Source organism: Haliotis cracherodii, unplaced genomic scaffold (assembly GCF_022045235.1).
Source record: "Haliotis cracherodii isolate W230 unplaced genomic scaffold, xgHalCrac1.p SCAF_11, whole genome shotgun sequence".
Taxonomy (NCBI): domain Eukaryota; kingdom Metazoa; phylum Mollusca; class Gastropoda; order Lepetellida; family Haliotidae; genus Haliotis; species Haliotis cracherodii.
In genome coordinates, this window is record NW_027266266.1 from 44,621,235 (window position 1) to 44,636,238 (window position 15,004).

Sequence of the window (15,004 nt, forward strand, 5' to 3'; positions counted from 1 at the left end):
TTACGCATCTCCTTCTATATCTTTGTAACTGTACTCATATTCACCAACATGCTCATCTCCATCAACAACTTTGTCACTGTATTCATCTCCCCCAACATCTTTGCGATAGCATTTGTCTCCATCAAAATCTATATCACTGTACTCTTCTTCACCAACATCTTTGAAACAGTACTTATCCTTACCAACATGTTTGTCTCCGTTCTCATCTCCACCAACATCCTTGCCACTGTACTCATTTCCATCAACATCTGCTGCATCACTGTACTCATCCCCACTTCCTTCAACATATTGGCTACCACCCTCATTTCCATCAACATCTGTGTCACTGTACTCATCCCCACTTCCATCAACATATTGGCTACCACCCTCATTTCCATCAACATCTGTGTCACTGTACTCATCCCCACTTCCATCAACATATTGGCTACCACCCTCATTTCCTACAACATTTTTGTCACTGTACTCATCTCCATCAACATCTTTGTCCCATGATTCGCCTTCACTAACATCACTGGATTCATCTACCTCAGTATCCTTTTCATATTTGTCCTCCTCATCCACTTCTTCATCCACGACAGACTTGTCTTCTGTGTCTGCACTGAGATTGTCAGCATCACTGTCACAATGATTAATGTTGTCATATTCACCTGTCGCTTTCTCCGAATGAAATGACTCAAAAATGTCTTGAAATGTAGCGGAATGTGAAATTTCTTTTGAAACATAGTGTATCTCAGGGTAGAAGCCGAGAGTAAAGTTCACCATATCCTGATCAAAGATGCCTGTGTTTGAAATGACTCTGTGGTGCAATGGCCCTTGCGAGTTAAGAACAATAAACTGGCAATTCAGTTCTCTTGCTAAAGCAATTAATGTTATGTTGTCACCGAAAGTTGCTTGGTCAGTCATTTTGTCCAAGTACGTGTCTATGGACCCTGACACAAAAGATGCATAATCAATCTTATTCTGTTGAATGTGATCGATTGCCATTTATCTCAGCTGCATGCCGCTTCTGTGAATACCAATTCGTTTGATTTGATGACTCACAGCCTCAAATTGGCAATTGCCGACAACTTCTTTGGGGTCATCAGTGACAAGAATGTGTTTATTTCCAACAAAAAAATTCAAATTTTCGACTTCGCTGTCTGAAAATGAGTCATGTGATATGTCTGTCAAAGGAGTGACTTCCTCATTCTGAAGTTTCAGATAATACTTGTGTTTGTGTTGTCGAATTTGTTCTTTCTTCTGGAATAAAGCATAGGACTTGACTTGCCTTGCTTTCTCCTCTTCCAATGTCCTGCTGGTCAGATTTTCAACTGCAACCCACTGCGTAACCATTGTTCCATCTGGCTTTCTAAAATTCTCTTTATATTTTGCTAGACGACGCCCTTGTTTGAGAACTCGTCCTTTGAGAACGTACCTCTTGTAAGGCACTCTTTTCCCAAATGGATATCTAACCAGAACGCGGGCACCTCTTTCATATACAGAACATTCATTTTTTTTTCATTATCCATCCAAAAGTTCGTCGGCTGCATCTCTCTGAAGCGTGACCTGCTATTCTTTGGATCTCATCAGCCGATTTCTCTCCGTTTCGTCCAAAGTACACGGTGAAGGGACTTTATCCTTCGGTTGATGATTTATACTATTTCCAGTTTCTTGTAGATTTGCCTTCCAGTTAAAAACCTTTCTTCCCCCGCCTGCACAACTCATGGCGAATTTTCTTCCGAATTATCCTTTTTTGGCGTTCAACTTTTCTCTAGCTCTGTGGATGGTAAGGCGTGCTCTTGAAGATTATGATTTTCTTTCTATTGAACAAATGATCAACATCCCCTAAAAACTCAGGACCATTATCACACTGGATACTGTCTGGCCATCCATGCTCGTAAAACAATTCTTTAAGAGCGCTGGCAACATGTTTCGCAGACTTTCTCTGTAAAGCTTTACAAAACAGAAAGCGGGAAAACACATCTCCTGCAGTCAAAATGTATTTGAAGCATTTCCAATCTGATTCAACTTCACCCATTGCCATCAGGTCAATTTGAACTCGTTCCCCTAACAAATTTAAACGGAGGTTTATTGTTAACCTCTGCATGCACTTCACCATGGCTTTTGCTTTTTCCCAAAACCTTCCTGATACTTCTCTCGCTGACGCTCTCGTACTTTCCCTTCATTTTATATGCAACTGAACGAGCTCCGCCGCCTTTCATGTCCTTTCTTCCCTTTTTCACCATACCCTGTAAGTTATTTTGTTTAACGTGTTTCCAGCATATAGTAAAACATCTTTACCGTTTACTGTCTTCAATGACAGTTTTTCTCTGTGTGGCCATAAGAGTATTGCAGCACTCTTTTCAAAGCGTAGCCTCTCTCTCACAGCTTTTTGAACATTTCCACTAAAACACAATAGATTTGCTCGCTCACGGGCCGCACGTTCAGTGATTCAACTTGGAAGTTAAGCAATGTGAAATGACAGACAAACACTATCCCAAGCAATACCAATGTATCCTGGTAATGACAACAACTATATCCTGGGCACGAGAGAGAATTTATTTCTATAAAAGTCAACTATTGTGGTGAAATTAACGGCCAACTCGCGAATATCTAAAGTGTGATAGCTACAGACAACAATCTATCACTACGACTACCAAATTGAGAGCGACAAGATAAACTCTAACGTTAACAGCCAAATTGCATCTTTTCAAGTAATGAGAGCGTCAATAAACAACCTCTCATTTCAACAACCAGGTCGCATCTGACTATGCTATGGGAGCTACGAGAGTCAACCTCTTGCAACGACGGCCAAATCTCATCTGGCTGAAAGACACGACTGTAACTCATAAAGCTTTCTCATTGGACAAACCAGAAGTTGCGTTTATGCGACCCGTGATATAGACTGAAAGAAACAACTGTTTCCAATCAAGTTATTCCCGAAAGCAAAGCGACTCCAAATGCAAAACAACAACCAGTTCCAAATGCCACTTTGCATTGGAACTAAACTTCCTTCAGAACATGTGCCAATTACACACTTTCAGCATCATTCACCAAGTTTATTACACTATGCAACTTTATTTCAAAACGGATTGCTATGTGCATTTCACTTTGTAATAAGACTCTCAACCCGTATTGAAATAAGTATTACACTTTGCAACTTTATTACAAAACGGGTTGCTATGTGCATTTCACTTTACAGTAAGACTCTCAACCCGTTTTGTAATAATCATTACACTTTGAAACGATTCCAATGTTAGGTCAACTTTACATCCGAAGTAGATATGATGACGACCAATCTTAACGTTAATACCGTTTGTGTTCCTAATTGAACTTATAAGCAAGATACGGGTGCCAATTGAACACTTTCAGCATCATTCACCAAGTTTATTACACTTTGCGATTCGAACGTCTGACTGGAGGCATGAGACATAGGGTGGAATACGTCATCCCGGCACGTGGCGGTTATATCCGCTACTGATCTGTTTCACGTGTCACGTCAAGTAGAGACTTTAAGGACATTTTCACATGACACGTCAAGTAACTCGTTTACTTAATTCTGCCGCTCCATTCCTTTTTAGGTATTGTCTAAGGTAAAAAACAGTACCTGGGTTACCATGATGTTTTTGTCAGTAAATTTCAATCACAACTCACCAATATCTTCTTTATTTGTGATCACATGTTTGTTCTATTCGATGATATTGGTATCGCCAAGGTCCTGTGGTCAGTCATCCCATGCCATGATTTTTGCCATTTGTCATGGTTCAGAAATATGGGTGTCTTTGTGTATAAGATTATCATCCACCATCATCGTTTTAACCAATAAAAATGAAGAATGTTTGGTATGTTTATAAAATAATAAATCATTAACAAGTATTTGAACTATCTGACATTTCCAAAAGTATTATGCGTTTCCCTTGATCATATCAGTAAGTGTATTCAAAAAGCTTAAATTTTACATGCATATTTGAGAAATATCTACAAGAATTATGCTGTTGCATATCATGTTCACTTTATTTAGCCTTAATTAGGTGGGTGAACTTTTTTACACAAATATAATTCCCCAAGACACATTTTTCAGGATTTCCAAATGTGCTAGGGTGTGTAGAGGGCACATTTGTTAGAATCATAGACCCAAAGATGAATAAAGGTGACTACCTGAATCGTAAAAGCTATCTTAAAATCTGAATGTTCAGGTACGTATATTAAAGGTTCACATAGATTATGTATATCTTTACACCAACAAAAAAGGTTTTCAGTATGATTACATGATACCTAAAAAATAATCGGAATTTTATGTCCTTATTTCCAAATGAAATTATATTTCAATACCAATGAAAAGCTGTCCTCTGCTTCCTTTTAGGTCATCCGTGATTAAGAACACCGATTTATCAACTGTGAAGCAAAATGGCCAGGAAGTGTACATGACAGCAGGATATTCAGCGATAGCAGAATCCGTGTTGCATTTGAAAATGGTAGGTATCACATTTGATTACAAGACTTTGTAGTTGCTGTGAACTTGGGTACAAATGACCATTAAATAAAAAATACAACTTGAAGTACCATATTGTGGTTATTTCTCAAAGCTGGGCATGTCAGAATGTATTATGATCATATATATATAACCACTGACGTTGTTAAATATGACTTGAGCTGGCATGTTACAATGTTTTCATGAAGAAATGTAAAAACACCATTCACTATATACTGGCATCTTTTGCAGACATAAAGCATTATGATGTGACACACTTAAGTTCCCATGTGTATAGTGTGATCATGTCTATCAAGTATCTCCCCTGCCATTGCAATCATTATTTGGGTGACAGAATTTGATATGTCATATGTTCTTGTTTTTGTATGTTACAGGCACATACAAAGGGTTTTTGCTAGGGGATTCAGCCTACCACTGCAAATCCATGCATGAACCACAGTTTTAATAGGAAGCTTTGGCATCTTAAAGCGGCGATTTTCTTGCTTACTTAATGGGCTTACATCACCCGAGTACCTCTCGAATTATCACAGCATGCGTAGTACTTCACAACATAGGAATTGATAGGAAGGACATAATTAATTTGCATCATAAACCCCCTGATTGTATGGGAATTTCCAATGTCAATGTCAACTTTACTAATGAGTGAGTGAGTGAGTGAGTTGGGTTTAACGCCGCTTTTAACAGTATTCCATTTATATCACGGCGTGTCAGCTTAATGTGGGAGGAAAGCCCGAAGTGATGCAGGTCTCAGACGTTTACCACTTCGGTGAAACCCACGAGCACGGGTATGGTGCTAAAAAACCTAGAAACATAATTGGGGCGAACCGGGATTCGAACTCACAATCATAGGTTTCTGGCATGCCCAAGGGACGCAATTCTGCGCAACAAATCGCGGCGCCTTAGACGACTGGGACACCCGTGCCCCCACATTCCTAATGAATGGACTGTGTTAATGTCAGAAATTACATATGCCCGTCATTCTTTTCATAAATCAATTTGATATATGGAATGGAAGATTTAGTCCCCATACCCGATGCTTGTTTTGACGAATGACTAAAACATACCTTCAGTAAGATGATACATCTTATGAACCGTGGTGTGAATTGGATGCATGAATGAATATGTGTATTATATGTGATTATATGTACATATGTGATTGTGTACCAAAATGTTTGACTTGTGTAAAAGGATGTGTGTATTATTATGTGTCCAGTTGATGTGGTATAAACCCACTGTCTCCACTGCAATTTATCAGTATAGATGCATCTATAGCAATGAAAGATAAGAATATTTTTGCATGACGAAAATGGCCAACATTTATTGAAAAAACACCTCCAGTAGTTTGGCATTTTTCATGTGAATGGACAGACAGACAGCACTAATTCATATGTCCCCCTCCCACCTCATAGCAGGGGATAATAAATAAATCCACAATTGAATTTCAAATTCAACATTTATTAACAGTAAAACATCGATATAAATCAGATTATCTCCCTTATCAATGTTATCCAGATTACATCCATTCCAAAAAAGTGTTTTGGGGCCAGACCAAACATATTAGTGCAGTTGCGAAGGTTAGGTTACACGTAATATTATTGAACTCAAAGATCAGAAACATACCTGCTCATCATCACACAGGTTTTCATTTCTCTTGAAGTAAAAGGAGTTCAAAGGAAATTGGCAAAAGTAGAGTTGAAAAAAGGGTAACATTCAGTTACACAAATTAAGGACAAAGCATGAAAAACAAGCTTGCCAATATTTACATGACTTAATCCAAGTAAGTTCATACTAGACTGTGAATGACTGTAAGTATCTCATTAACTATTGTCTAAATTGAGGCCAGACAAATAATTATTACTTTATTACACATGTTTACCAAAAAGTATTGTTTTTTTTCAAGAAGACAGCTAGTCATTTGAGATTTTCAATAGTCTCAGATTAGTTCCTAATGTTTGTTCTGGGGTATTTGCCTCCTTGTTTCACATGCAAAAAAATGGTGCAAAAATGACAAATTACCATTTGATGACAGTAGATCAGTGTTGGATGTTCACTGTAGAAGTTCATTTTGGAAATGTTGTATTGCAAGTTCTAATTGATTTGTTGCAAATTCATCAGTGATGTCTTGGCCCTGTAGTACTCAGTTAGTCCAATCTTTATTTCACATACTGGAGAGGCCACAGGCCTATAGTACAATTTGAAGAATATACAATTTTATACAATTTATGTACATAACTCACCAAATCACCTCACGTCATTCCACCTCGCATCTCAACGCAGTCACATAATTTCACACATACAGTACAATACCATACCCTGTAATTTCATAATTTCTATTTTACCATATCACAACTTGTTATATCATACAACATATTCTATAACATCATATCATATTGTATCATTATAATAAGATCATACTATATAGTATTATTTCATATACCATTATCATATCATAACATTCCATACATACCATCGTACCATATATCACACCTATATTATATCACATTTCAACATGTCATATCACACAACACATTAGCAATTTCATAGCTTGTTCCATCATATCTTATCATATGATACCATATAATGCCATGTCATTCACTCAGTTTCTTCTCGTATCTATTATGAAAAGGGTTGATTTTCCTTTGAATTTTTCGCGATATACTCGTAAACAGTCTTGTAAACGATCACCTTTATCAACTTTGTGCACAGGTAACAGGTATACTAAAATAATATGAGTGAAAAAATTGTGATAATGAATTTGTAAACTATCAAGAATAAAAGCTGTTTTTTTTCCACACCCTGTTTGCCCGCAGACGATAGCTCAGTGCGGTTCTTAAGATGAACGATTATTACTAGATCGCATCCATAAACACGTACAAATGTAAGTTTAATGTACCGGCCGTTTTGGCCTTCATTATCTGTTGGTTGGTTGGTTGTTGGTTGGTTTGTTGTTTAACGCCGCTCTCCGCAATATTCCAGCTATATGGGTTGCTGAAGACCTGAGTCTGGCGTTAAACAACAAACCAAAACAAAACCTATATATACCAACAAGGGGATGGAGGAAACAAAATACAGAAATGAATAGGTGTTCATGAGTAGCCGTTTTTTTCTCAGAGACATTTATACTTGAGTAAATTAATCCATTGCAGATGTACCCGTTTACGTATCTTCTCTAAAGTTCAATATCTTAATCATTTATATTATATCATGTTACAATAACCTATACAGAATGCTGGAACCCCAACCTTTCCCATACACCTAAAGACAAGCCATTTACAATTACAACATACATGTACCCATCTTTATTCCCCGCCCTCTTGCTATGTTTGTATTTTAGTTTCTCACATGACATACCAGTGAGTGAGTGAGTGAGTTTGGTTTAACGCTGATTTTAACAATATTCCAGTTATATCGCGGCGTGACAGCTTTATGTGGGAGGAAAGCTAGAAGTGATGCAGGTCTCAGACGTGGGTAGGTAGGTAGGTAGGTAGGTACTCGTTGATAATGACAGAAAGAGATGTGTTTAATGAATCTTTCAAAGGTATTTGAATTACATATTGTATTTCACGCGTGTCAGCTTAATGAGGCAGGCAGCCTCAAATGGCACAGGGAGTAGACGTACGCACTTTGATGAAGTCCACTAGCCTGACATATATACTGCCAAACCAAAGGTCGCAATTAGCAGTCTCATAAAATCATATTATATTCTAATATCTACTACTATTGTTTCCAATATAGTACAGCCGTAGATATAACATTGCGTATTGCCATTTGAACGAGAGTTAAGAGCCATATGAATTAAGTATAATTGGCACCATATGAATAATTTAAGGTAATGATCTCGGCAAACTATTATCTTGTTATTTGGCAACCTACTTTTCGAGTGGTAAATCTTATTTTAAAGTAGGAATAGGAATAGTGTGTCATGCTTGTATCATCACTTGAACAATTCCCTTATATTTTGAACTTTATCCGCCTCACAAATGGGACATAACCAATCACATTAGATTTGTGCATTTTCTCAAATAAAACAATTAAAGGGGTACAAATCTCTCTCTTTGTCTCTGCAATATGTAAACTGTTTACACTGTTTAGTTTGCGTAGACGGAAGGCGTTTTTAGCCAACAGGCGACTGCCTTTAAAGGTACATATGTTCCATATACTCTTGTCATAATTAAGAATGTAAGTCTACATACTATTCCACTCCTGAGGTTAAGTTTGACGAGAGGAACATTTCGTCACAACGGAACGTCATGTACTCATCTATATGTCTTTTACGAAACCCAGGACCGATTAATTTTGTGTGTAGTGTTATACAATCGCAGCCTTCGAGAATTTGTCAACGTCTGTCTACGCTTAAGTTAGACATGAGACCAGTCAATGCAACATGGTAACAAGGACGACTGTGATTCTTAGAAAGGAGATCGTGGGGAAAGGCCTGGTGATGGGAACAGTGCAGTTAGTGTTATATAATACACAAAACGTAAAAGGACAAGGCTAATCTGTAAGAAGAAGAGTCCATTTTCTCCAAATATATATACATGTAAAATGTCAACCCATGCGAGACAACGCAGCAGTAGTCTGAACTGAGTATACTATATCAGCAATGGATATCAGAGAGTAGTTTTAGGAAGATAACCGGTGCAGTAGGCTCAAACGACTCCCCTAGCCAGGCTCAAAACACTCCCTCTATGCTCAGCTAACTCCCCTACTGGGCCCAAATGACTCCCCTTGTTTTGAATTAAAATGATTCTGAAAAGATCAAACATATCATGTATTATAAAGGGTTTTTTTCAACCCCTCTTCCTCACTTTCTTTTCTAAAATGTCAGGTTAAGAACGATCCCCAATATTGTGCGTCAGATGTTTTAGTACCAGTCATTTTATTACAGTTATATATTTAGCTTTATTTGGAAAAAAACTCCTGGTGCCTCTCTTAAATCATTATACTTTTCTGAACCTATAATTCATTTTCAGAAAACTCCCTGTGTCCTACATCCAATTCTTGAGTATCAGGCTCAATCTACTCCTCATATTCTATATCCAATTGTGCATGTATTGATTCTTACAAAGAATCGTCCATACTATACTACCATGTGTATAGACCATTTTGGAAAATAGACGTCATCTCTATCTAGGCAAGGGCTTGATTGTTGGAGGCCATATGTGTATAGAATGGGTACCTAGTAGTCTCATTGTGATTAATCACGTTAGTGTCAGCGCCTTTAAAAAGAGCCATGCTGTGTGGCTATTCCGAGAGCAGTAGTTTACATGAGGTACTAGATTCTGAGAACAATAATGGTAAATTATGACTTTACATTGAGTTGAAATTCACCTTCCAGTGAATATGTAACAGGTACGGTGTCTGTTTGACGGAAGATTATATGCAGTGAAGATCGAAAATGGTCACTTGCTGAAAATGTTTATCAGTCTACAAGCTGATACTATTGATGCAAATTATCTTACATTTGACGACAGTCCTGCACATGTACAATTTATGAAAAGAACGAAAATAACTCGATCATATTTCTACGATATTAAAACATTTATCAGTACATTTGACAGATTGCGTGAACCTACTGTTATTTCGTTAATATTCAGGTTATCTGACTTTCTCACATTTCCAAGAATATGGGAATTGTGAGTGAGCTTGTACCTCGCGAATGGCCTTAAGGAGACATTTTCGGTAGGAACTATCGCACTCTCAGTGGGCGGGGCTTATTCGAGTGATCTGCCAGGTCAATATCACGTCATGCTAACACAAATTTCATTGGCGTAAACGGGTGACGTCATGTAAACACCCACCCACATGGACCGTTTGACAACAAGGACGTAATTTTTAATGGTAATAAATGTCAATCAAACGATTCCAAGACTTTTTAGCAAACGCGGAGGTCTTTGGTTTCAATAATTACCTGCCTGGTCCTCTTCACCTCTTCATAACATAATACTGCGGAATATCCACGATTTATGTTTTTATTCCAGTCCAACACACAAATTAGTTCTGCGCTATTCTCTGGACGAGAACGAATAACGTTTGTCGGGATGAATAAGAGCAGTGTTTATGAATTTAACACCATAATGGGTATCACGGCACCTATCGTAATCCTGTGGTGTACGGTATATCTGCAGTTCAAGAATTGCATTTCGTACAATATACATGTACACGGCAATCGGTGATTTCAACAGTGTTTCATATTTTCGTCGTGTTCATCCTTCATCTGGAATCGGGATGACAACGATCGTGAAAACCCTGGTTATTGTCAAATATATTTTTAAGTGTTGAAAGTAGTTTTTTGCCGTTTCCGTCACATGTTTTCATTGCCTAGTAGCAATGTGTGTTGGCAAAGTGACATCAAGTCCGAAATCTCCTGATGCCACCGTCACTCGATCCGTGAAACTTTGCGGGTCCCATTGACCCAAATTCCCTGTTGATTGGCGTGACAAGGGTCATTTGCATTAGGCATCCATATTTTTTGTATGTGATTCTGACCTCAAACCTCAACTGACTAGAGAGCGGACGGACGAAATAAAATATATAATTTATTAAAAAAAGCCTTTCAACAATTGTGTAAGCTATTTTATGACATTTTAAAATAAGTTTAAAAACACTTGGTTCTAGAATTAAGTCTACAAATTAATTTATGATGTAGATTGAGTCGCTTTTATTTTGAAACGAATTTTTAATAAACAACTGCAGACCTGTTCTTTTATGACGGCGCGATAGTACGTAGATCTTGATCTACTGGTATTTCTTTTATTTGATCGGTGAAAAAGTTTCCACAGCGGAAGGAAAAATTGAGTCAAGAAAACTATATTATTTCACGTCGCAATGGTGATGGAGAACACAGATAAAATACGGACAGCCTCACATAGTTCGAAACGATATTCAGATAAATATTTGATCATATTAATTCTGTCATGGAGTTCATCATTATTTTCATCAAAATTATTCAGGTGGCTGGCTACTCTCAGCAACCCATGCTTGACGTAAAAGGCGACTATGCTTGTCGCAAGAGGCGACTAACGGGATCGGGTTGTCAGGTTCGCTGACTTGGTTGATGCATGTCATCGCATCCCAATGGAGTGGATCAATGCTCATGATGTCAATCACAGGATTGTCTGGTCCAGACTCGATTATTTACAGACCGCCGTTTTATAGCTGGAATATTGCTGAGTGCGGCGTTAAACAACAAACAAACAGAACACTGGTCATCCTCTCTTGTAAACTACTTTGGCATGTACACATAAACTCTTAAAACAGGTAGTATGTAGTTGATTGAACCTAACTACAGAAACAATCCGGTATATATATACGGTATTATCCTACACCACGAGATCTGACTTGGTTGTGGTTCAAGGAAATTTGACAGCAAATCGCTACATGAATCAAATTCTTAAACCTCACCTGCTTCCAATCATTGACCGCCATAGGGAGCTGTTTCAACAGGACAACGCTCCACCGCACGCAGCTCGTGTCACGTTAGACACCCCTCATAATGCCAACATCAACGTCTTGCCCTGGCCGTCGAGATCTCCAGATCTCACCCCCATCGAACACCTCTGGGATGAACTCGATCGACGTGTACGTCAACGTCAGTACACGCCGCAGACACTCCCACAACTTGCCAACGCGTTACAAGCAGAATGGCGCAGAATTCAGCAGGACAGAATTCTTACACTTATCAAGTCATTCCCGAGGAAAAACACAGCCGTGATTTCTGCCCGCGGCGGTCACACGAGATAGTGAGTTCAGCGCAACCTTGTGGCCTTATGTGACATGACAATGAACAGTTTTCAATGCCTTTGCACAACGACAACATTTGACTCCAAAGTTTCATATTGTATCTGTGATATTAAATTTAATATATCGACTTTATGAGATTCAATGAATTTACTAAAAGATCTACCTGTCCGTTTCTTTTTTTGAAGAGTGTATTTGGTTTCGCAGCTCAAAGCAACAATGTTGCTCTCAGATGCATTTTTTCTCCATCCATGACGAACATCTGTCATAATGTCAATGCCTCGACAACCGTCCTGGTCAATTGATTTCAACAATGAATACACACAGCCTTGTTCACAAGATTCCCTGGAAATACCCAACCACGTGATCAGGGTTATGTCCTTGGGATGAATTAATAAATTTATTTGCATTTTGCGTGAATACATTTATTAAAAAACAGGCTGTTCATGGTATTTTTGGATTGCACTGCAGATTTCTTCAGATTATTTTCTAGAACTTTTTGTTTTCCCCCTTTCTGACCATGCGATCTCCTGGCAACCACGCCCCATGAGCGCATCGGAGTCGAATTGCTGCTTACAACAGTCAATAACTTTGCAAATTCGCTTGTCTTCAATATGAGCCACAAAACATTTTCGTGTGACGCTTAATTTGACGGAGAGTTGTTCGAGATAATCAGGGGAGCCTTTGGTCATATCGATCATGACATTAATGACACTAAAGTGGAGAAAGTTCCAATTCACGATGATATCATTCCGACCGTCAACTCAAATCAACAAGATGACAAATCTCTTCCCGCCCTTGCAAGTGCAACAGAAACTTAGGATTAGTGAATCAGGCGTCACAGACAGATTTCATTGTGGGACCAAATGAAGGCGAATATGTCTGTTCTCACTACTTTTGTCAACCATGCGTGACACAGCACAGATAATCGCTGCTAGGGAATGGTGTGGCCACCATGATGCAGAAATTCGTCGATTCGAAAACAGTGCTACCAATACTTCTGGTCTGAGCTAATTTGACGAATTATTTGGAGAGATCGTAGATTCTCGGACTGGAGGAAACGGATATTCAACGTAGCAGCAGATGAAGGATTGGTGTGGGCAAAACGGAAAGTGTTCTTAGATTCTATTTTAAAACTTTTAAAACATAAAGTGCATGGGACAAGTGTGGATCTAATGATCAAAAACATTTTTTTGTGAAAACTATATGAAAGAAAAGGAAATCCATAGGTTATCTTGGAATATGAGTATTTTAGTTTCCGTTTATCATAAGTACAATATTTTCTAGATAGGCCTAATGTAGGTCAAAGAATCTAGCATATTTCGTTACTTATTTATCAGTTGCTTATGTGCATTGTTATGTTGATACACGTGACATATTGGCGCAACTTCTGGTGCTTCAAATTAGGCCTCTTCCTAAACACTAGTTGAAAATTCTGTGTATTACTTTAAGTTTTATAAATATAATCTGATTATTGTGTTGCATAGATGTTACTGCTGAACGCAAGTGACCGAAACTAAACAAATATCTGTAATTTTCGCATTGAACTAAAAGAATCTTGTCGCTAGTACTTATGTAACAAACCCAATTTCACTACACATCGCCTTCCTTGCTATTGAAACAACGTTTACATTCAGCAGGAGGGAAGTCAAGATGACATTTGTCGACCCTGTATTGCACAATTTAATACTATATTCTATGAACTATTGTTTGTACATGACACAATTTCTCAGACACAATATGCGTTGTACATATTTATTTGATGAAAGTATTCTTGCAATATTTATCTCGGAAGATTATAACAACGTTGAGCTTGAGTGAGTGAGTACAGTTACTTGTCGCTTTTAGCAATATTCCAGCAATATCACGGCGGGGGACACAAGAAATGGGCTTCACACGTTGTACCCATGTGGGGAATGGAACCAGGGTCTTGGTGTGACGAACGACCGCTTCAACAACTAGACAACATTGAACTTGATATAAGGCGACAAACGTGATTTGGATGTGCACAAGGTACATTTCCAAACGTTCCATACTTTGTCTTTGAGAAAAGGCATATGTAAATCAAGAACAAGAAGACAAAGTAAATTTCCATATTGAGACATAAATAGTCACTAACCTTTTGAAAAAATCATGTACGTATACATTCAGACGATGATGAACAGACTTTACAGTAACTGCATTCACAGAAAAAGGTCAGCCAATACATGAAGACGACTTACACACATGTATATAACACAAATGTTACATTGTAAGAAGAGATTCACTAGTTATCATAAAAGTGTGCTCTTTAACGACTAAACCACGGGACTAGTCATAAAAAATAAAAAGCACTCATATCTACATTGCCTCACAATACGTATCTCTAAGAAAATTACCGTTTTGCTTCAGGATGTACAAGCCGTTTAAAAGCACTTATTTGCGTTTACCGTGCGCTGTGACGAAGACGAAATGTCAAAGGTACAGGAATAGTTATATCGGAGTGCTATAAAGTTTTCTAATGTGTTAAATGAAAACCTTAATTCAGAATATACAGTCTGTTGATTTCATAGATCTTTTTTAATTTGTTTTGAAAAGTGACATGGCGTTGCAGCTGTATGGTGTGGGTCATATGGGTTGGTTGGTTGGTTGGTTGGTTGGTTTGTTGTTTAAAGCCGCACTCAGCAACATTCCAGCTATATGACGGCGGTCTGTAAATAATCGAGTCTGGACCAGACAATCCAGTGATTAATATCATGATCATCGATCCACGCAATTGGGATCAATGACATGCATCAACAAAGTCAGCGAGTC

General features: G+C 38.1%; 1 protein-coding gene across 1 annotated transcript; it reads right to left on the minus strand.

Moving 5' to 3' along the window:
* LOC139455126 (protein starmaker-like) lies at positions 1 to 903 on the minus strand. The gene has a single exon (XM_071236688.1). It carries the CDS (start codon positions 901 to 903, stop codon positions 1 to 3), a length of 903 nt encoding a protein of 300 aa, XP_071092789.1.
* Between the last annotated feature and the right edge of the window lie 14,101 nt (positions 904 to 15,004).